Below are 24,449 nucleotides of genomic sequence, written 5' to 3'. Positions count from 1 at the left end.
GTCATTTCAGTGCTTTCCTTTCTGCAGGAGGGGTTGGAGGGATGGCTGTCCCCCTCAACCTTGAAGGTGTACGAAGCGGCCATAGCTGCGCCCCACGACACAGTGGATAGCAAGTCCTTAGGAAAGCACAACCTGATTATCAGGTTCCTAAGAGGTGCTAGGAGGTTGAATCCCTCCAGTCCTCACCTCGTTCCCTCGTGGGACGTCTCCGTAGTCCTACAAGCCCTGTATGGGGCTCCATTTGGGCCCCTTAAATCAGTAGAGCTTAAGGCACTCTCCTTGAAGGCGCTCACCTCCATCAAGAGGGTTGGTGACCTGCAAGTGTTCTCAGTCAGCGAAACGTGCCTGGAATTCGGTCCGGGCTACTCTCACGTGATCCTGAGACCCCGACTGGGTTATGTGCCCAAGGTTCCCACGACCCCTTTAAGGGACCAATTGGTGAACCTGCAAGCGCTGCCCCAGGAGGAGGCAGACCCAGCCTTAGCGTTGCTGTGTCTGGTGCATGCTTGCGCATCTACTTGGATTGCACACAGAGCTTTAGGATCTCTGATCAGCTCTTTGTTTGCTTTGGTGGACAGCAAAGGAAGTGCTGTCTCCAAACAGAGGATCACCCACTGGATCATCGATGCAGGCTCAACACGTGCCGCCCCCTGCAGAGCTACGAGCCCATTCCACCAGGAGCATGGCAGTCTCCTGGGCTCTGACCAGTGGTGCCTCCCTAGGTGACATTTGCAGAGCAAATCTAATCTCCAGGTTGAGCCGGTCTCATCCCGTGTCTTAGCGGGAACAAACGGATAAGTCCAGACCGACCGGCTGGGTATACCACTTGCTTCTAGCAAGTTTCCCCTCTCTCGAGCTGAAGATGTGTGTTGTAGATTCCCCGCAGTGTTTACAAATGTGTTCCCTGGTTGATTTCCTCCTAGCCCTGTGGCAGATTTGCAGAGAAACTTACTGCCAGCCCAGTGCTTGTGCTAACTAACCAGTCCCGTGCTGGGACAGGTGCTCCGCATATGCTGGTTCCCCATAGGCAACCCCTTGCAATGTATTTTCCACTGAAAAGCATTTCCCAGTTTGCAAACAGCGTTTTCCTTGGACAGAGACACCTCATAGAGCTTCCTCCCCAGGACCTACCATGGGACTTCTCCACATGACATATTTCCGATTAGACTCGGCAAGACCATGTGACGTATTTGCACTTAATTCCCCCACTCTCACATCTCTGGGCAGGGTGTGGCATCCATGGTGTCTTCCCCTTGGTTCTGACACCCCCCCACCCCTCACAAAGCAGTCTGCGTGTCTCGCACTGGCGATTCATGTAACCCAGTTGTGGCATTTTTGTAGAGGACCCCTAGTGTCATGGTTACTTTCGGCACCTCCATTCCCTGATGGAGGGAGCAAGACATTGTGTTCTTCCTGCCACAATGCTGAACTACCGCTGAAATGGCCAGAACCTTATGTTCGGCTCCATCAACACAACGTCTTGTTCCCTCCATCAGGAAATGGAGGTTATGAAAGTAACCAGGACGTTCTGACTCTCTAAATTATTTTAAATTGACTGCAAACTTACAGCTGTGACTGTACATTCTATTGGAACGTGCCAAACAACTGTAAAGGGCCCACAGCTAGACTAAAGAATCATATTAATTATAAAAATAATTGCCATTATTATTAATAATAAATGTAACTTTTAATGAACATTAGTGTCTTTTTATCAAAAAAGAGCAATTAGCCATTCGATTCCATGCCTTACAGTGATTTTACCATGAGTAATGGTTGTTCTTTAGGCACAACACGAAACCCCCTTTAACTGTGGTAAAATCACTGTACAATCTCTTGTGTATTGCATTAATAGGGCCTGTAATTTGTTGTTATTTATCACAAGAGTTCACAGCATGAACTCTTGTGATATTTCCAGAAGAAAAAAAAAACTTCCTATCCCATAATGCAAAACCTCCTGTAAGTCATGCAAACATGAACCAGTCATCACTGTGTGAGCAAAGACTTGGCAGCCTCATCCCTGTGTTTCTGTGTCCCAGAGCAGTGGCTGATTGGAATGTTCTAAGCTGCAATGATTCTTTGGAGATGGGTGGAGGCACTGATTGACATGTCAGCTTATTTACTGGGGTGGATGACCACGACTGTCAGTTTGCAATCATTTTCAGCCCACATAATGGATTATTTAAAACTCTGCCATCACTTGCCATGCACTTTGTCATTTCAAACAAATTATCTCTACATTGTGTTTAATTTCAGTCGCAAAGAGCTCAGACATTTTTTTTACATGGGTCTGTAAAAACAATATATCACCCTGGGAGTCCTGTTGAATGGGCAAACAGGCTGACATAAAGCAGTCTTTGGAAAATAGATAACACAGCTAGTGCTGGCTTTTTCAATTAAAGTGGAATGAAGGATGAAGAATGAAATTACTCACACTAGTATTTCCTTAACATGTTTTTGTGTCCTCTTTAATTCATGCAATTTACTTTAAATTGGAAGCTTGCTAGCAAGATGTCCGCTGTGGGGGAGAGGAGTGCATTGTAAAAGCACCTTTTCTGTTGGTTTGAATGCAACTGGTATTTGGAAACACTTTAATGTAAGGTTGTGTACGTATGTTAACATTATTTAATGCAGTAGTTAGCATAAACTAGCAATTAACAACGCAACATTTTTTAGTCTTGGTTAATGTTAATTGCTACATGTACAAATGCATTTTAAAACAAAAGGTTAACAATATACAGCATATTACCATTATTGCATTGCATGAACTAACAATGATAATATACATTTTTATTAATCAAGATTAAAAAATGCTGTGAAAAATATTGTTCCTTTTTAGTCCATAATGCATTAACTGTGGTTAACTTATAGACATTCTATATGTACATTTTTACTTTGCTGACGGTTAGGTTTAGGGTTGGGGTTTAGGTTTTGGGGGTATTGTATATAAAATATATAGGAAATATGCATTCCTCTTCACTGTATTACATCCTTTATAGTGTCAGCCTCAGACAGCCCTCAATCCGTTCTCTAACCGTTTAATGCAAAAAGCACGCAAAACTGGAAAATGCTTACTTGATCAACTGAGTGCAAATATGATTGACTGATTCTATGGAACTTCCACAAGTAGACGCACATAGGACGTTTTATCAGTCCGCCTGGAAGCTAAGGTGTGTTCACAGGGTTCCGCGTTGATAGAATGAGCACTTTTTAGGACAAAATAAACACAGAATTTCCCTAAGTTTGCCAGGTAAGTGACATCAGAGTTTTGTTTGCATGTAGCAGAATGTAAAGCAGATATCCACAAGCAGAGCTACACTTTCTGCTTTGTTTACTTTATGTCTGTGAAATTATCTATTATGGGGTTTTCTGTGCTGTACACATTTTCTACTCTTCTCCCATGTGTTTTCTATTCAATCCATTGTGGAGACTCATTATTTAAATCCCCCCACCCCCCATTTTGGCCTTTTATTATGGAATGAAACATCTCCGATAACCCTGCCCCTAAACATCCTGTAATGACAAAACCGACTGTGATTGGTAGCTTAACATGTCAAGTATATGGCTTTTGCTGTCTAAATTGGCGGTTCATGGCCAATTGAAGCTGCTATAGTGTCCAGACCTATATCATAGTCAAAGATCTGGCTATGCAAGACTTCATCCTTTACAGCTAAAAACATCTTGCTTTACAACTCGCTTTTGTAAACTCGCCTCTCATCCAGAAACAGGAGTCCTTATGTTCAAAAGCACTTCCTACTTAAAGATGTTCAAAAAACATTAGACATTTTTTGGGAAAATGTACATGAACTCAGTGATATAAGTAAGAAGTACTGATTTTTTCACAGACATAACTTTCAAAACAAAGCAGAATATACAGTTCCACAGATATCTTAATAACTTGCTACTAAGTGTCTAAAATAAAATTCTCTAAAATCTATAAAAATACAGTTTCATTAGATTCAATGTCACTAACCTGCTGTCAGAGATCAGTCAAGTTCATTGCAGTCCACCACTCAAAGATCACTCTCCCCAGAATTCTAAATCACAAACACCGGGTCATCACTTATCACCTCATCAGCCAACTCATAAAAACACTCACCTTGTATCCAGTCTTTGTCAAGCCTCCAACAGGAACAGACCATTTCTCCCTGAGTCCTGATATCTCCGTCGATCCTGAAAACCTGAGTATTCCGTTTTCTTACCTGATTCATACTAACCCTATGCACTGTTGTTCTGCCATCTCCAGATCACTTATCCGATTCCTGAACCCTTGTCTGAGATCTGATCAAACCGGCCCGACTGCTCCTAGAAAAGAGGAGTTAACGAACTGATACAGAGTGAATGTTCTACGATCCAAGTCATTTGGATTTCCAGTTGTTCTCCGTGCAACAAACTATCTTCACTAAACCAGCACCTGAAAAGTCACCTGATACTTACCTTTCACCTTCTATACTTGAATAAATCTATATTTGAATCACTTACCTCCGATCTCCTGGTCTCTACCCTGACAGAAGGCTTGGCCGAAAAAAGGGGAAGAAGAACAGCGCGATGGAATCTGTTTGTAATATTGATAACCCTGCACAACCGACAGCCGCCGCTGTTAATCCCAGTCAGCCAGCTTCCAGCACTTCCGTAAACACCGCTCCTTCTCTGGTTTGCTTCGCCAATCCAACTTCCCGTCCAGCGCCATTCTCCGGCCGGGCGGAGGATTGCAACGGTTTCCTGTTACAGTGTTCGCTCGCTCTAGAACAACAAATCCAGTTATACCCCACTGAAAAGTCGAGGGTTGCTTTTATTATTCAACAGTTATCAGGAGCTGCATTAAGATGGGCTGAAACTTTGTGGCTGCAGGAATCTACCATTACTTCCTCTGTACAAGAATTTATAAACCATTTCAAAGAAGTTTTCGGGCGTCCAGTAGATGATTCATCCATCAGTGACAAGCTATTGCAATTACACCAAGGCAAAAAGTCAGTTGCTGAATATTCACTGGAATTCCGCACTCTAGCCGCCGCCAGTGGGTGGAACGAAAAAGCGCTCATTTCCATCTACCGACGTGGTTTGAATCCTGCACTCCGCCTTCAACTTGCGATTTATGATGATAGCCTGGGGGTCGAGAAATTCATACAGCAAGCTCTCCGTGTGCACCAAAGATCTCAAGGCTGCTATCGCGAAGCCCAGCAACCCACCTTTTCACCACCTCAGTACCCCGATAAACGACCCTCCGAAGTCACTGTCGAGAAGATGCAGGTGGATAACTATCGACTGTCCCAAGCTGAACGTTCTCGCCGTCGAGAGTTAAAACTGTGTCTATATTGTGGAATGGGAGGACATTTTCTTCGTTCATGCCCTACACGACCTCCTAGAATGCTTGTGAGTTCTGTCTGCACGTCCGCCTCTGTATCAGCTCCGTTAACGATATCTGTGATTCTGAAATCTACACGTTTCCATGTCTCTGCTACAGCCATTGTGGATTCCGGGTCAGCAGGAGACTTCATCTCCGGGAAGCTCTGTCAGAAACTCCAACTTCAACAATCCGCCACCTCCAAGCCATACGCCATCCATGCAGTGACGGGTGAAACCATTAATCAGGGGTATGTCACGTCTCGAATTAAACCTATTCTACTCTGTATTGAAGACACCCACCATGAACTGTTTGAACCTTTTGTACTTGAGAATAGCCAGACTGATATTATCCTTGGCCGTCCATGGCTTATACGACATCAACCTAACATTGACTGGAAATCGGGTAAGATTTTGAAATGGGGTTGCCTGTGCTCGTCCATGAGTTTTGAACACCCCGTATCACCCATCGCCAACTTGCCCGACACCATCCCGATGAATTCAACCTCCATTGAAAGCCCCATAGACAACTTGTCGGTATCCATTCCTTCATGCTACTCTCAATATTCAGATGTATTCAACCCCGTCAAGGCTGCCAAGTTACCACCCCATCGAGCATGGGATTGTGCCATTGATCTGATTCCCGGAGAATCCATCCCCAAGGGGCGAATATACTCTCTGGCTATTCCTGAGCAAGAAGCCATGAAACAGTATATTGAAGAAGCATTAAAACAAGGCTATATTCGGGCCTCTACTTCACCTGCTGCCGCCAGTTTCTTCTTTGTCCCTAAGAAAGATGGAGGTTTACGTCCGTGTATAGATTATAGAGCTTTAAACAAGATAACCGTCAAGTTCAGTTACCCACTCCCATTGGTTCCCTCTTCACTTGAACAACTTCGAGAAGCCAAGATATTCACCAAGCTGGATTAGAGAAGTGCATACAATCTCATTCGAATCCGAAAGGGCGAAGAGTGGAAGACTGCATTCATCACTCCAGCAGGACACTATGAATATCTCGTCATGCCGTATGGTCTGGTCAACGCCCCTTCAGTTTTCCAAAGTTTCATGGATGAAGTTTTCCGAGACTACCTGAATCAATTTGTCATTATCTACATAGACGATATCCTAATCTACTCCAGAAACTTGGTGGAGCATCAGCAACATGTCTCTCAGGTACTCCAACGGCTACGTGAATTCTCCCTGTTCCTGAAAGCAGAGAAGTGCTCCTTCCATCAAACCTCAGTCGAATTTCTCGGTTACCACCTCAGTGAAAGAGGAGTAGAGATGGATGATCGTAAAACCAAAGCCATTACTTCCTGGACCACTCCACAGTCTGTCAAAGAGTTACAACGATTTCTTGGATTTGCGAATTTCTATCGAAGATTTATTTATCAATACAGCCTGCTTACAGCTCCTCTGACCTCTCTACTCAAAGGAAAACCGAAAACACTGCTCTGGACCACTGAGGCTGAACAAGCCTTTCAATCTCTCAAAACCGCATTCACCACAGCCCCCTTACTCCAACACCCGAACCCTGAAAAGATGTTCATTGTGGAAGTAGATGCTTCTACAACAGGAGTAGGAGCGGTGTTGTCACAAGACTCTGCTTCCTCACCTAAACCCATGCCCTGTGCATTCTTCTCCCACAAGCTATCTCCTGCAGAAGTGAACTATGATATTGGTAATCGAGAACTCCTGGCCGTTAAACTTGCACTAGAAGAGTGGAGACACTGGCTAGAAGGAGCCAAACATCCATTCCTAGTTCTCACAGACCACAAGAATCTGCAGTACTTGAAAGAGGCAAGGAGACTTAACCCACGCCAGGCCAGATGGGCACTCTTCTTTACTCGCTTCCATTTCCAGATCTCCTATCGTCCGGGTTCGAAGAACGTCCGAGCAGACGCCTTGTCCCGTCTCCATGCCCCCGAAATTTCCCACGAAGAACCTGAGAGTATACTCCCCGAAAAAATGTTTGTCAATCCCATTCAGTGGGACCTAAATGAACAACTGCTTGAAATGTCTCAACACCAACCCAGTCCTCCAGAATGTCCTATCGGAAAGATATACGTACCCGAAGAATTTCGTACCTCTCTAATCTCCTCCGCACACTCGTCTGTCGGCACAGGTCATCCTGGAGTTAATAAGACCTATTCCACTCTTCAAACTCGATACTGGTGGTCCAACATGTTACAGGATATCAAGACTTTCATCCAAGGATGCATTCTCTGTGCCATGAACAAGAACCCTCGTCACTTACCCACTGGAAAACTCATGCCTCTGCCAGTCCCGCAAGGACCTTGGTCGCACATTGGAGTCGACTTCGTCACTGACCTTCCTCCCTCAGACGAGAATACATGTATCCTGGTAACTATTGATCGTTTTTCCAAAGCCTGCAAATTAATTCCCCTCAAGAACTTACCCACAGCCTTCGGGACTGCAGAGCTATTGATGGAACACGTCTTCCGGAATTTTGGCATCCCGGAGGATATTGTGTCAGACAGAGGGTCACAATTTATCTCCAAGGTGTGGCGAGCCTTCTTTGCACTAATGAATGTTACAGTGAGTTTAACATCAGGGTACCACCCACAAGCAAATGGTCAAGCGGAGCGAAAAATACAAGATGTCAGTCGTTTCCTTCGTACATCCTGCCATTTGAATCAACATCTCTGGAGCCGATATCTCGTATGGGCAGAGTATGCTCAAAACTCCCTTCGACAAACCTCCACGAATCTAACACCATTTCAATGTGTACTGGGTTATCAACCGCCATTGTTTCCATGGTCCGGTGAGTCATCTGAAGTCCCCGCAGTTAACACTTGGTTCCAAAACAGTGAGAGGGTATGGAACCAAACTCATCATCATCTCCAACAAGCCTTGAACCGTCAACAACACTTCGCAGACATTCACCGCAGTAACACTCCCGAATATCAGCCTGGGCAACTGGTCTGGCTTTCGACCAGAGACATCCGTCTAAGACTCCCTTGTCGTAAACTAAGTCCGAGATACATTGGTCCATTCCCCGTTGTAAGACAACTTAACCCAGTCACCTACCAGCTCCGTTTACCAGCCCAATATCGCATCCACCCCTCATTCCACGTCTCACTCTTGAAACCCCATCATCCACTTGTTCCTGTTCCCTCCACAGACCTAGTGCATGATGACAACCCCCCAGTAACTCCCATTGAAGCCGACCCCATCTATACTGTTAGAGAAATCCTGGACTCCCGACGTCGTAGGGGTCTACTCGAATATCTGGTAGACTGGGAAGACTATGGCCCAGAAGAGAGGTGTTGGGTACCTCGAAGGGACATCCTCGACCCCATGTTACTCACAGAATTCCACGAACTTCATCCTGAAAGGCCTGCTCCGCGACCCCGAGGTAGACCCCCACGACGTCAAGGTACTAGGTCCGCTGGCGCGGACTCTTGAGGGGGGGTGTAATGTCAGAGATCAGTCAAGTTCATTGCAGTCCACCACTCAAAGATCACTCTCCCCAGAATTCTAAATCACAAACACCTGGTCATCACTTATCACCTCATCAGCCAACTCATAAAAACACTCACCTTGTATCCAGTCTTTGTCAAGCCTCCAACAGGAACAGACCATTTCTCCCTGAGTCCTGATATCTCCGTCGATCTTGAAAACCTGAGTATTCCGTTTTCTTACCTGATTCATACTAACCCTATGCACTGTTGTTCTGCCATCTCCAGATCACTTATCCGATTCCTGAACCCTTGTCTGAGATCTGATCAAACCGGCCCGATTGCTCCTAGAAAAGAGGAGTTAACGAACTGATACAGAGTGAATGTTCTACGATCCAAGTCATTTGGATTTCCAGTTGTTTTCCGTGCAACGAACTATCTTCACTAAACCAGCACCTGAAAAGTCACCTGATACTTACCTTTCACCTTCTATACTTGAATAAAACTATATTTGAATCACTTACCTCCGATCTCCTGGTCTCTACCCTGACACCTGCCAGACATTGTCAAATCCAGTGATTATTTGGTAACTTGTAATCACAACCCCGAATGACTAATAAAAAGCCTGTGTGCCTTTACTGCCAGAAGTTACATAAAGCCAGCCAATCCAATTAGAGCTTGCCAGACAAGAAAGCACTTTCCAGTTTTACATGTAAAATGCATCAGTGTTCATAGATTATAAGACACTTCACCTATGTATCATTTCACCTCAAAAAGTGAAATTACAACCATAGCACCTCCATTAGGGTACTGCTTTGCAAATCTGGTGCAGAGGAAGAGAAAATATGTGTTCTATGTCTACAACATTTTTATTTGAGGACATACCCAGGTACATCTCTTCAGGGCATGGCATGTTGATGACCTGTACACTATAAATTGTAACCAATTACCTTTTCATATATGCTATGTGGCTGTAACAGGAGTATATTTATTTTTTTATCAGTGTGGATCAAACATAATGGAGAGAAATGACTTCCATGTTACGTTACAGCTTCTTGCCTCTGCTGTCAACACAAGAGCCTAGAAGGCAATTATTTCACTACATTATAATTATTTTATGTTAGACACTAAAGCTGCAGAGATGATTGCATGGGAGTAAACCCAGGAAATTTTGTCACTTCAACTAAGCAAGACAGGTTTGCTGTTTCAGCTGGTCTGTGGGGAGTGTAGAAGCTTGATTTTACTTTATTAATCGATCAGAACACAGATGATCTATGCCTCTTGATAGGTTTCTTGCTCTGTGTGCACCCTGAAGCCTGTCATGTGTTTGCGCTGGTTTGCCCTTGAGGCTGGAGCCCGGTTTATTGTCACAGTAAATCAGCAATGTATTATGGTGAGATTGGGCATGAATAAATGGGCAATTCTGGGTAATTAAGATGAAAGGGGGATGCAAGAAGGGTAAAGCCATTGTATGAGGGTTCTTTTCTGACTCTCACTTAGAACACATTGTGCTCATGTTTATTATGTAATTTGTTTGTGTTGAAAAGACGATTTAAGATCTTGCGAAGTGTGTAATTTATGCACAACAAGCATCACCAAAATGGAATTGCAAAATCAATGATTGTTTACAAACAAAAGGAAGTTCACAGAGGCCATGATTTATTATTATTATTTTCTCTTGTTTTCTTGAGATCACAACTTATTTTATGGCCTCTGTGGGCTTCCTTATGTTTCAAAACAAGCATTATTTTTGCAATTTTGTTAAATGCCACTAATGGCACAGAAATGACACATTTTACCTTTAAGAGTTATAAGCAGGATCAGGAACAATTGTATAAAGCTTGACTCCTTTTATATTTTATACAGTATAAGCCACCCTTAAAAAAATATAAATGTAATTGCATTACATAGAAACCAACATAATATCCAACCATGTGGAATTTATTTTAAAGAAAGGTTGCAAAGGCACACTTTTTATTTTCCCAATCATGTTTTTATTAAAGTGCACAATGATGTCTCTAAGACATTACAGATATTACAGATTTATTGTGTTAAAGCATTATTTTCTGTAAAGCTGCTTTGAAACGATGTGTTGTGAAAAGTGTTATACAAATAAAAATTATTCGATTTTTTTAGCACCTTTCCACACTTTTAATCCTTGTGCATTGTGTGGGGGTATTTTATTGTATTTAGACCTTATTTAACTCAAAATTATGAAATTACATCATTGCTTTCCATATAAAATAAGCACATTTAATGTAATCTTTACTTCAATAAAAACCTTTATTACAGTAAATTGAAAGAGAATCAAAACATCAAAATATGTCATGAAATGGTACATGGTGACATCTGCTGGAATAAAAATTACAATGACATGAAATGACACCTATGTCCTGTAGATGGCTTCAATGCTCCATGCATTGTGTGATTGTTTTGTGTCTGATTTATTTATTTATTGACAAATAAAAAAAATCCTCTGTGTTGTAGTCTTTCCCTTTCATTTACTATGGTGGGTCATTTTTGACCGGGAACAACACAAGTGTTATTTTTTTTTGTCACAAAGCCTCAACTCATCAAATCTTTTTGTTGTATGTTCAGATGGCATATGTAATAAAAGTAAACAAGTCTTGGAACACTCAGATGAAGGGTACCCTATTTTTTAAAGAAACAAAATAAAAAATCAGTAAAACAATTAAAATAAAATAATGGGTAGGACCTTACTTACATGTATTGCTCTACATTTATGTACTATATAATTACAACAACTATAGTATTTATACAAGGTACAAACACTATGCCTAACCCTAACCCTAACCTTAACCCATATTAAGTACATATTGTTACCAGGGCTGGACTGGGAAGAGAAATCGACCCAGGATTCTGCATATCGCGGTGCCATTTTGTGGTCTGTTCTGCATAACATGGCGGCTCATATTAGCTTATCGAAGCCAACCCACTGGCCTGCTCGGTTCTCCAGATGGCCAGTTCGCCCCTGATTGGCCCCAAAGTGATGGGGAAAATGCCCAGTATGCCAGATTAACAGTCCAGCTCTGATAGTTACCTAATATTACTTAGTAATTTCTTGGGTAAGTAAACTGAAAGTACACAATCAAAATTAAATAAAGTGCAACCAAAAAATAACCTGAACATATGAAGATTAAGCAACACGCTTAAAAGGACAAAACAACAGATACATTGTTCCAAATGAAGACAATGATTATTTTGAGCATGTTCATAGTTAATGTGATGAACTACACCTGCAGTTACTCTGCCAGGACACCCGTGTGAACTTAAAGGAACTGATACATCCACTAAAATTACTTTGGGACCCGTTGGTTAAAAGAAAAAAAAAAGATAGTTCTGAGAATAGGTCTAACATCATTTGTTTGCATAAACCACTTGATTTGATATTTTGTTATCTATTACAATGAGATTCATACATTTTAAAGTGTGGTTTAAGTGTCCAGATATTTTTTGGGCTGCTGCATGTGATTATGATTTCAAAGCATACCCACGTCCAATTTAGATCCTCCCAGCAGAAACACAAGTGACACAATTATAAACCCTGAATTAGTTTGAGTGCGTTTCAGTATGGACCGTCACATTAGTGTCTATGAGTGTGTACACAAACACTTGTGTATTTGTGTGTTGCAATGTGCATTCATCAACCAAATCTCAGTCACAGGAGGCATAGTGCAGCTAATGGCTTGATAAGTGTGTGTCGGTGGCAGTGTGTGCTGTATGAGCACGCTGTGGAAAGTCACACTAAAGCAGAGATAGGCCACCCTCCTGACAGACTCCACACAATGGATGAATTATACATGACGAAAGCCGCAGCTCACAGTGAGGCTGGCTGACATTAAAGCAAAATGGCAATTGTGACAAAGAACAGTTTTGATGTGTTTAAAGAATTCATGCTCGAGCAAGTGTGAGCTAAATACGTAACATGCATCAATTTACTCTGAAGTATAACGTGCCATTTGAGGAATTAATCATCACATAATATTACCAGTATTGGAGTGTTTTTTGCAGTCACATATGGCTTTATGCATTTAGTGGCTGTGAGGCACAGACTGGAGCTTTTTCAATGAGACCTCATATTGAGAACTTTGCCCGCAGCAAACATTTATAACAGCTCAAAATAATAATGTATTAATACATGATAATATGGTGCATACGTGTCTTCTCTACTAAAAACACTAAATTACACTAGTGTGAATTTCAATGCTGTTCAAGATGGTTTTATGCTGGTTAATGTTGGTTTGGTGCTAGTCTAGCTGGTGGACCCGCTAGACTAATAATGTCAGGATCACACATCCTCGCGTGAGCAGGCCAGTCGCATTTGACATTCACATTGGCTGCGTCTCTTCCGCAAGAAACAGCAGTGCCTCTGATACAAAATAAATTTATCTATGGGGTCCTAAACCAAATATATTTTTTTCATAAGTTCATAATAGTTTTTGCTGCTTCAAGGACAAAAGTTCCAGCAGTTGATTAATTCTTAAAAATTCCATTATTAAGTAATTTTATTTAGTTTACTTGCATGCAGTTATAAAATTGTAGTGTACTATAGTTTGGTGTGTATAATTTTGACTTGCTTTTGTGTCTTTACTTTTAATCTCCTGATTATTTTATTGTTGTACTGCACCCAGAGCCGCTGAGCTCAGAGTGAGCTGCGCTGCAAAAATAGGCTCAACACGAAACTCTCCACTCACTGCAACGTCAGGGATGCCTTGCAGTGTAAATAGTGTAATTTCTTAATATGGGCACTGAAAAGAAAAATGTGCCACTCTTGCCTCGCTTACTGAGGATGTGTGAACACGGCTTAAGGAAATCTTGCCTGGTCTTTTTAGCAGGGTTATCTAGCCTTACCTAACATAACATTAATAATTATCTCTATCCAGTAACAGTTCTCTCATGTTCATCTCTAATTTAAAACTATTTAAATTTCCCCTGCAAATAAATTCACAAGATGTATGAACTTTAAAGTAGCATGGCATTATTCAGTAAGAATCAGTAGGTCACAATACAAACCAAAACTTCTTCTGAATGTTCTTGATGGAAAGTTTGAAGCTCTCATCTGGATCAGATAGTTTGGTTATGAGGTAAGGAGAGGTAGTGCAGAGGCATCCTCTTGCGCTTGGCGGATGTCATAGTTCACGTCTTATTCTGGTCATCTCTGCGTCTGGCTCTCTTTAACGAATACACGCCATCTAACCTTTCACTTCCAGGGCTCAGACAGATAAGATGAGATAATAACAATAATCATCATCCTTAAAACACTCACCTGGTGGAAGGACATTGTTTTCACCATATAATTTAAACAACTGGTTGTATTTTAAAGGGGTTTGAGCTTGAATGTCTCTCCTTGAGGAGAAGTTTTTTCTAATTTGTGAATTGTTAAAGGCTGACTGTGAACACACTGGCTCATTAGAAAGCAAGGAAAAGGAATAATTGCAAGGAAATGAAAGTGATGTATGACTGTCGTTAGCTATACCTACTTATACCTTGTAGCACTGAGGTGATGGCTCCCTGAACTCAAGAACACCAACCTGAATGTGGATTACCAAACCCTCTCCCTAAAACAAGGGTAGTTTTGCAGGTGACAGCAATAGCAATGAGTGAGAGTCTCTTTGTGATTTCAGGCTTTGATCTCAAATGCATAAGACTTTACTTCAACCCACTGTCATTCAGGGGTACATGCTGTCAGCATAGCATGTCGTCGAGTCAGACCAGATTCCCAGACATTCGTAATCGCACTGGATTTTAAAAGTTCAGCTTGATTCATTGATATGTGATAACTGTGCCCACAGTGGTTTGTAATACTTGGAGAAAGGCATTTGTTAGCATTACCGTTCATCGGCATGGCAGTTGGCTGAGACTATGTGAAAAGAAATCAGCGATATCATTGGAACCTTGTTTAGACCAGCTTAGATCAGCATGCTAGTTTGATGCTGGTCTAGCTGATTGACCAATATAGCTATTAGCTGGTGCAAGTGATCTTTCTGGGTGATCTGGTTGATCAAGAAACTCCTGATGCTAAAGTAGTAACTCTGGTGGGGAAAAACACCACATAAGCATTCTACGCTGGAGAACACAGCAATGTTTTTCAGCATAGCCATGAATGAAGAAAGATGCTTCATTGATACATTTTAGATAGAAACCGGTCTAAAAGTTGTTGAGCGTGGTGGGGTGTTGCTGGGGGGGGGGTTGGGGGCTTCGTTATGTCATGGCACAGTTTTGTGGCCCTCTTCAGACATTTGTGGCCTGTTCGATATAACGCGGCAACCCGTTTCAGCTTATCAACACCCGTTCGGCCCCGTTCCACGGCCAGTCCACTGGGAAAAGTCCCGGTTCTCCCTATGGCCAGTCCATCCCTGGATGAAGTTACATCATCTACCAGCATATACTAACTGGACCACTGCCAACCACATAGTACACACACATGCATTGAGTAAAATTATTCACTTTTCAGTATTGACTGAATCAGAATTATATTTTTAATCCAAATTTCTCTTGCTTCTTCCGCCATCTTGGATTTATTTTTCCTGCAAGCTCATCATGGTGCATTCCGGGATTCGCCTATGGGGAAGGATACATACGATGCAACCTTAAAATCCAAACAATACCTCCAAACGAGGTATCTTATGAGGCAGCATCATTTAGAAACCTACATTCATCAGGAGCATCAACTTTATTTGCATATTTAAAGAAATCCAAAATTAATCATTTAAATATTTTGCCTTTTATGATGTCTAATGTAGAGACATAATTGATCCGGTCTACCACACTGCGTAACAAACTTGAAACTTTTTCTTGACACTAAGAAAGAAGTTGTTTAGCAAAATTAAGCAGAACCATCTGCCTCTGAATCAGTTGGTGTAAAAAACTTTAACTGTATAAAGACACTTATCCATATACTGCTCTGATGATCCACACATAATTGTTATTTTTCCACCCACTACACTAGGTTGTAAAGCCACTCTCATAATGTCACCAAGCATCAGACATCAAAATATCTGGGAACATTTTTTATAATAACAACTTTATGTCTACTCTCTTTTGGGTGTCAAGAAGCACATTGTCCTATATGAAGGATGCCATACAAACGCACACAATTTATCATAGCAGTTAAAAAGTAATGATTACAAAAGTTGCATTCTGTATATCTAAAAACCATTCATAAAGACCCTCAGCTTAAAGCCCCCTGAGCTCTGTTTGTCAAATGTTTTCGAAGTCGTACCATTCAATGGGATATTTTATGCCTCTTGTCGCCTATGTAATTATAAAGTTTTATTAGGTGTTTGTGGGAGATTAAAACACTATTAGTGCTGTTCCAGCCATCAGATTCTCCAGCTGTTCCTTTTGTTTATGACCAAAATGTTTTATGACACCCATATTTAGTCACCTACTTAATTATAATTAATGAAATTCAGTGCTGGTACACTAGGCAGGAGACATAATGATGAAGGTTAGGTGTGGAGAGAGAGAGCCAGAGATGATACCTGTTGCACAGCTTTGAAATGGCTATTTTTACACTGTTTGTGGACATTTAGCTCTTTTATGCCCTCAAATGCAATACATATGCAAATACATATGCAGATTTATATTTATATCATACTGTTCTCTCGTGTTTGGTCGTGTATGCCAAGTGAGCACATGGAGCCTGAATTAAACTGATGGAAGCTTCATTTGGCTTCGGAAGTGTTACTGTTTTCACTTCTGACCATATTTCATCCTGTTTCAAACTGACCTAATCTTTCTTTCGTTCTTTCTTTCTTTCTTTCCTTCTTTCTGTCCAGGTGGTGGAAACTAATCTGGTGGCTTTTGATTGTCACTGGATCATCATAAATGAGGTGAGTTCTTTCTAGTAATTCTGTTAGAATACAGTTTATTCTTCTAGCAAAGATATTTTAACATATTTAACAGGCTAACCCTGCATTAGACAACTTTACATATGTATCTGTGTAAGTGAGAGGCACACAAGGGCTTATTCTTAATAGCCAGATCCAGGCAGCCAGATAAGGACAAATTACAGCTCAATGATTTAAATTGGACCTGGCAAGTGTGGGAATAATGCTACAAAATAAAGCAGTGGTCCTTAAAGTATATAGCATTTTGCTAAATGTTTCCCTGACAAGGAAGGAGGACTGCAAGGGCTGCTTGTTGACTTATACTGTAGCTGTTTCAACAACTGAAAAGGCACTTTTTATGGAATCCTCTTTTAATCACTCTGGACAAATTTAAAGGGGTCATATTATGAAAAATCATTTATTTATTTTTTTGTCTTGATCTTTAGCGATAAAGAGTTACAAAATATAATATCATACTGTAACTCCCAGAATGTAAAACTTTCTCCTCAGTACAATAGAGTATTGATTGGATCAAAGCAGTAAAAACACATTGTTCGAACTTCTGCAACTTTCTGACATCCAACAACTAAATACATAAACACGGCTGACCACATTTACAGTTCAACAATCCCTTTATAGTAATAAGCAACTTGGCCCATGATTCCTCTGCAAATCAAAGAATCTCAACATTAGGAAACAGTGGCTGAAGTTTACTTTTAACATGGTCTCCAATGCAAATGGTCTGTTATTGAAGAATGGAGCAATGCCAACTATTTTGGACCTGACAGCACAACTGCAGCCCGTGCATAAGCACTGCATCTCATTTCACATGCAAAGATGGCATTGACACCTGCCACTTAAACTTGAAGTGTTTAACTTTTCTGATGTTAAAATACTCCTGTCCCAGCCTAATATGCAGATATAACTATAAGCCATTTGTCGGCTGATTTTCTTAAAACTGTAAATAATTTGTCTCTGTGGCACTATAAAAATTTGCTGTTTGTTTGAGCCTCCTGACCATCCAGCATAGCTGCATTTTTTTAACCAGGGCCCGTGTTTTCTGTTTTATTTTATCTGAATTCCAGGTTGTAAAGTTAAGCAGATGAAAAAAACCATAAAAGCAGAAATAACACACTCTAGCTTTAAAGGTGCTAAATGCAATATTTTTACTGTACTAAATCATTAAATGACCATAATATGTCTTTAGAGAAATAGAAAGCATGCTAAGTTGAAATAATGGCTTCTCCGATAGCAATGTTACAGCCAGTACATTCTACTTTTAAGTTTCCATTCCGGGCCTACTATGATCCTGCCCACTCATCAATAGTGATTCGACACCGCCAGGTTTGGCAGATTTGAACAACTCTGCAGGCAAACAACAATGCGTGCTGCAGCCATGGAAGCCAGCAAATGAACTGGATCAGAGATAACAGCTTCCATCTGACCTAAAAAGCCTCTCCATCCATCTAAAAACCACTATGACTAGAGGCGTAGTAAAACAAGGATAAATATTGGAAATGTCTTTGGAAGATGAAATTCTTTAAAGAAATCCTTCAAAATGGATGTTGAGTTGGCAAATTTGTGTGTCAACAATCTGGCAAGCCGCATTAGCTTTGAGTCTGCAGTGGGACAGACAACCCTCCAATATTTTTAATTTGGACTGCAGTACCCATTTTAAGCACATTTAAAGGTGGTTGAAGTCTTAAAGGCACAGCCCGTTTTATTTTAAGAATCAGAGTTCAGGTGGAAAATAAATGGTCATGAAAATACCCCAAAATACATTGACTAAGATTTTACTGTAAGTTGACCTGAAAATTAAAATAAATTTATGATATGATCCCTTCAAGTGTATTGGTGAATTGAAAGAATATTGAAAGATCAAATTATTTTTAGTTGCTTAAAAATGACCTTGAGTACTTTCCTCAGTTTCTTTGGAAGCATTTTCTCATCATATAATTCTGAAAGAACATTACAGACTCTCTGTATTTCTGATAACCTTCTAATGCCATCAGTTTACTAGGGCTTCCGAGTTTAGGCAGGTTTATATTCTCAGATTTTAAACACAAAGGCATATGACATTACCTGGACAAAGGGTCGTAGCTAGCTATGGGTAGGCTGTTGCCAAAGGCCTCCGCATTGTCTGGACTGACGGCAAAAAATTTTGTTGTTGGAACACCCCACCCCAGGCGAATGGTTGCCTAAGGCCGCAGAAATAGAAGCACCGGCCCTGCCTTGACATGTTCCTTTTTGGACACACATTGCTCAAAGTTAGACTTACTTGACAGCATTCTTAGGGGAAAAGCCAGCTACTGCCAAAACCTGAACACTAAAATTTGGCCATAACCCTTAAAGGCTTATATTTGTGTCATTCTAATTTAGTACTCCTAATTAAGCTTGAAGGACCTTTTGCATTTGCCATCTGGGGGTAGAACAAGCCACTCAGTGTTGGTATTTTCAGGTCTGTGAAAGAGTGATGTCCTCTGTGTTCTAGAAGGTTGAGCTACATATTATTACGGCCTCATGTGCCCTCTCATGATGTTTTATTTCATAATTTATCCTAATTTATCCTCTATCATTCTTACAAGATAAAATATAATCTGCCCAAATACTGTTTGACATTGTTCTCACGTGTGTCTTATAAGTCTTTGATTCCTCCAGTCAGAAACAATAAAATTACCTTTTTGAGGACAGGTTGCATGGTGGACAATATCAATTTAAATCCTATTGAGGCCTAAACAGCTTCGACATTCCAAGTAAGTTCCCCAGCATGCCAATAGTGCCACAAGTTCAAATGTAATGACGTACTTCATGAGAGCCAGTCACCAGCAATCACAGTTTTGCAGGTGAGAATGAAACTCAAAAGTGAAGGCTGTCAAATGGAACAGCTTGGCCGCTCTGAAGTCTACCTTCACTGGGGGACGTTCCCTGTCCAATCTCATCACATCTTTTCCCTACTTGCTTCACTCTGTCCGTCTTTCGAAAAAATGACTTCAGGCTAAAATTAGCAATCATTCCTCCCAAGGCTGCACAAGGACACGCCAGCACTCATGGTCATGTTTTTCTGCCTTTTGCTTGTACTCTGAATACCCATTCATGAGAATAACCATGATAACACTAATGATAGTTATTTTTTTTCTGTGTATATTTTTCTGAAGCTAATTTGCCCAAATTGTTTGGTGAAATTGTCAACATTTTATTAAATTAATTAACTGGAATGGGTTCATTTGATAACACATTTCACTAAGGTTCCATTTGTTAACAGTAGTTAATGCATTAGGTTTCATGAACAAACATTTAACAATATTAATTTTTATTTCCAGCCTGGTCTCATGAAATTGACCTGCATTGGAATATTTAGCAAAACAGAAATTTGGCTGCACTTTTCAAGTGAAATGTCCAGCAGGGGGTTCCAAAACCGAGTGAAATTAGGTTTTAAAGTAAATTTTATGCTGCCGTGCTATCTGAATTACTGTAAATACGAGTTTTCCACTCAGACGTTACCCCTCAAGTCGTAATTACGACTGGGAAATGCTGAGATAATTTTGATACCTGAGTTTCCGAGATGGGCGCAGTCCTAAACTTTCAACAGGGTGGAGGAGAATTCAGTTTCTGTTGTGAATGACAGGTTTTGTAAATTTTTCTAAATACAGATAATTGTTAGTGCTTGCCGTTTTGGTCAAATACATTTATGTATATCAGCAACCATTGTATGCATGTTGTACATTTTTACACTGTGAAAATAGCTTGTATTTGACCAAAATTACATTATCGTCAGTAAGCTAACTGAGTGATCTGTATTATGGAGTTCCTCAAGAAATATGCATGAATGAAACTGGCATCGTTATTTTTCCTGTTCTTTCCGACAACAAAGCACGTGAACACGACATACTCGTAATTGCCATTTCAGAAGTGGGAAGTAGGATAATTCTGATAGCACAATAGTGTCTAAAATAATAGTTTAACAAAACAGACATCCTTACCCTAAACCAACACCTAACCTTAACCGATACTGTTTAAAAATGCAGAAGCAAAATGAAAAGCCCATTTTCTGAAGCAACCACGTCAATTTGTGTCACTTCTGTGTTACATGTCAGCTTGAGTTCTTGGAGTCCGAACTCCAATACTCTATGAGGTGCACTACCATGCAAGCTAATCATTTTGCAATAAGTGTATATATGTTGGTGGGTCTGTAATACAAGTGTTAAAATTTATAATATTTCAAAAGCTGCGTTACAGTAAAAGTGTCTCGCTATTATATCATAGCAGGGTCTGAGTAATAGGGAAATAAGTGTTTATAACGTCATAATCAGCCATTGAAGTCATGATATTGTAGGGAATTAGCAACTTTGTGATGGAATTTTTACAACTGCCAGCACTCATCACCAATTATATGTAGGATAAAACAAATAAATAATTTATATTCAGAATCTACCAGTATTCAATCCACCAATATATGTAGTGACATGCTATATGTAATTAGTTTTGGAATTGAGTTCCTCCACCCATTAAATGTGGGGAATTTGCATAATGGTTAGCTTATGGCTTTAAGCTTATGCCTGTGTAATTGTCCAACCATTAATGCAAGAAATTTAGCTTAATAAAGGGATTAACGATTGATTTGGGGAACATTCAAATAATTAATGTTTACGTCTTACCAAAGTCTTCAGACAGCGATGAGTTGATCGGCATGTAAGATGAATTCTTACAGTAATACTACCTTCATGGCCATTGAAAATAATATCACAAATAGATTGATTTTTAGGATCGACAGATTTCTAGGGACCAAATACACAGGTTGCTCCATGTGCATTGTCCCTGTAATAAGGGCTCTGTAAGTCGCTTTGGATAAAAGCGTCTGCCAAATGCATAAATGTAAATGTAAATGTTATTAACTAATCTACAACATACAACTAAACTAACAATCATCTAAACTTACACACAGACAAATATAAACACGGGTTGGTAAATGAGCTTTGACAGAAGATGAATTGGAAATAATTTGATTCAGAAAACTTAACTTTATGGAGTCTACAGACCATGCCTTGATAACCAACATTACTTAATTTAGTATACTTCGATTTAGGTCAGGTTACCCAGTTATATAATAAAACACCAGTTCTTTCAGTGAAAGTTTGGAGGTTTGTACTTGCGTAAATTGCTTTGCGTTGCGCTGCCTTGGTTCTGTGGCTGGGTCTGTAGAAAGCCCTTGTTGCATCAATGTTTGGAATTCTGTTGAATATTGTTGATGCTGGATGGGTGATGGAATGACCAGGCGGAGCCCCGGAAGTGAGGCCTCCTGCAGGGGAGACTCGCGACTCCCCGTCACGTGTGTGCAAGAAGAATGAAGAAGAGAGAGCGTTCGTCCTAGGCGAGGAGATTTTGTTGATTTGAGGTCGGCTGCATTCCAAAGGTGTCTTGAGCCAATCAGAATTGTCTTTTGCTAGGTCACATGGTCATTTCTGTATTCCCCTCAATATAATTTATTTACAACCTATTTTTCTAAGGTTTGTGAGTTTCCCGCTCAAAAAGTAAACATTTGAATCATGAATTTCATAAGAGAACTATAACTGCAAATAACCCAAATATATAAATTGGAAATAAATTACATACCAAACACTTTCTTATTAAATTACAGTTATAATTGATTTATAATGCATGATAAAACTTCCTTGTTAGTATTATCATGCAGGGTTATCATCTGCATAGGATTCATTTGTCCATTGTTAAGTATAATCCTACACATGACTGTGAATTTTTTATAGTAGTAATTAAGCAAGTCCAAAGTCCATGCCAAATGTTCAAGATTTAATGCTTTATGTGAGCTGGTGAAGCAGAAACATGCATCATCATTAGTATAATAATTTTAAGTGTGCAGAGTTGGTTGTATTGAAGAACAATGGAGGTCATGTGATAATTTGGCGGTTTATCTGATTAACATGAAAGACAGAGGAGTTTCGCTTTGCTTCCCCCCAGTTGTTGCAAACACATGCAAAATAAATGAACATGTCAAAAGAGTATGAAATATTTATGGCTTTTGATTTGAAATGATCTCCATTCCAATGGTTTCTATTGCACATACACTCAGAAGTAGGGATGGGAGAATCAATCGTAAAGTATCGATATTTCCGATACTGATGTTGTATCAAAAATATCGATCCTCACACAAAAATATTGATTCTAACTTTGTTAAATTAGGGATATTATTATTTGGTTACCATGAACAAAAAACATAAGCTTCAAAGTGAAATAAAAGGATTAGGCTGTATTACCAAATACTTGTGAAGGATTGGAACTATTTCTTCTTCCGCTCTTTTTAACATGCATGCTGAAAGACAGAAGCAGACAAGCATGTGTGCTGTCACAAGACTCGTTCAAACAAGAGGGATCAGTGCCTTGTAGAGGTAATGATAGAAAATCAGAGAAACCACTTCTGGAGTAAATTCCCACAAAATTTACAACATATCTAAAGGTGACATTTCTTATGAGTTTGTGTGCCACTGTTGTTAATAAATAATTAAATTAAATAGTTAACTGTGGTTTTACTAAATTAATATTATTGTAACCAATTTTCTTTCTTTTTTTCTTTTTTTTTTTGCTGAAACGATGGTTTTACTAGAGTCATATTGTAGTAGTAAACATGGTTAATTGTGTGGTAACTATGGTTTAACTAAATACCATGGTTAAACTATAAATACTGTAGTGAAACCATGGTTGACTTTTGTGTAAAAAGAGTAAATAAAACAGAAGTCTAATGATTTTCTGTTTAGGCACACAGATGTCAAAATAATTACGAATTATGACGAAAATTTTTTATTTTAAATTACACTGTTACGAGGAGGGGTAGGCAGGGCTGCACATGCATTGTTACGGCCCGGCCCCACCCTCCTCCTCCTCCTCCTCCTCCTCCTCAAATACACATTTTATCCCAAGAAATTGAGAAAAGAGAAGAAACATATTTAGTATATTTTGGTCTTGATAGTATTGGTATTGGTTAGAAAGATAAGTAAACAGATTTCAAACAAGACCTGGTCATTTAACATACAATTCACAATTACGGTGAAAAAAAAAAAAAAAAAATATATATATATATATATATATATATATATATATATATATATATATATATATATATATATATATATATATATATATATATATTAAATATAAAATGAGCTCTGAATAATCACAAAAATACAAATAACTGAAAGCTTCAACAAATAAAATAGCAGCAGTGTATCTAAAATCAGCAAGAAGTAAAGCTAAGCAGTACACACTAATCTGCATAATTTATTCATAATCTAAAGCATTATTGGGAACTGGAGCGCAGCTACTTATCACAGTATTATTAGACACAGATTGCACATCTTGCTGAATAATGTGCACGCCTGACAGAAACGCAGGAAATAAGTTGTGAAAAATACTGCTTTGTTGCTATTTGAGTCTTATTTTGTGTAAAGGATTGCAGAAACAGTGCTTGACAAATTATTAGGGCTTTTCACATTTTCTCAAGAATAATCTGCTGGGGGAGTTAAAATAACTAGCACAGAGTGAAAATATGAGCAATTTATCTGGAAAATAACCAAACCACCATATCTGCAAAAATCTCTGCTCTCTAAGCGGTATGCGTTTATTCTTTACATTTGTTTACAAATATATATTTTGAGTTGTTGTGTTTATAGGCCCTATTTAACATATGTAATTTTATTTATACATAATTTTCCCCCCACATTGCTCTAGTTACCTGATTTTTACTGATGTTTTAACTTTTATTTACTATTGAACATATTCTGACCAAGTTTGGTTTTCATTGGCTACGTTTACAACCTCATAATGC

The 24,449-nt window shown here is 39.7% G+C and overlaps 1 protein-coding gene across 3 annotated transcripts in view; it reads left to right on the top strand.

The window, feature by feature from the left end:
• grid2 (glutamate receptor, ionotropic, delta 2) overlaps nucleotides 1–24,449 on the top strand; it is a 661,023-nt gene that overhangs the window by 405,876 nt on the left and 230,698 nt on the right. For all 3 annotated transcript variants that reach the window (XM_052094053.1, XM_052094054.1, XM_052094055.1), the window contains exon 5: nucleotides 16,565–16,618. In XM_052094053.1, coding sequence (XP_051950013.1) covers nucleotides 16,565–16,618 — 54 coding nt within the window. The remainder of the gene's footprint in view (nucleotides 1–16,564; nucleotides 16,619–24,449) is intronic.

The sequence above is a fragment of the Xyrauchen texanus genome, chromosome 27 (assembly GCF_025860055.1).
Source record: "Xyrauchen texanus isolate HMW12.3.18 chromosome 27, RBS_HiC_50CHRs, whole genome shotgun sequence".
In the NCBI taxonomy this organism is placed as follows: Eukaryota; Metazoa; Chordata; class Actinopteri; order Cypriniformes; family Catostomidae; genus Xyrauchen; species Xyrauchen texanus.
This window is presented reverse-complemented; position numbering and strand designations above follow the sequence as displayed.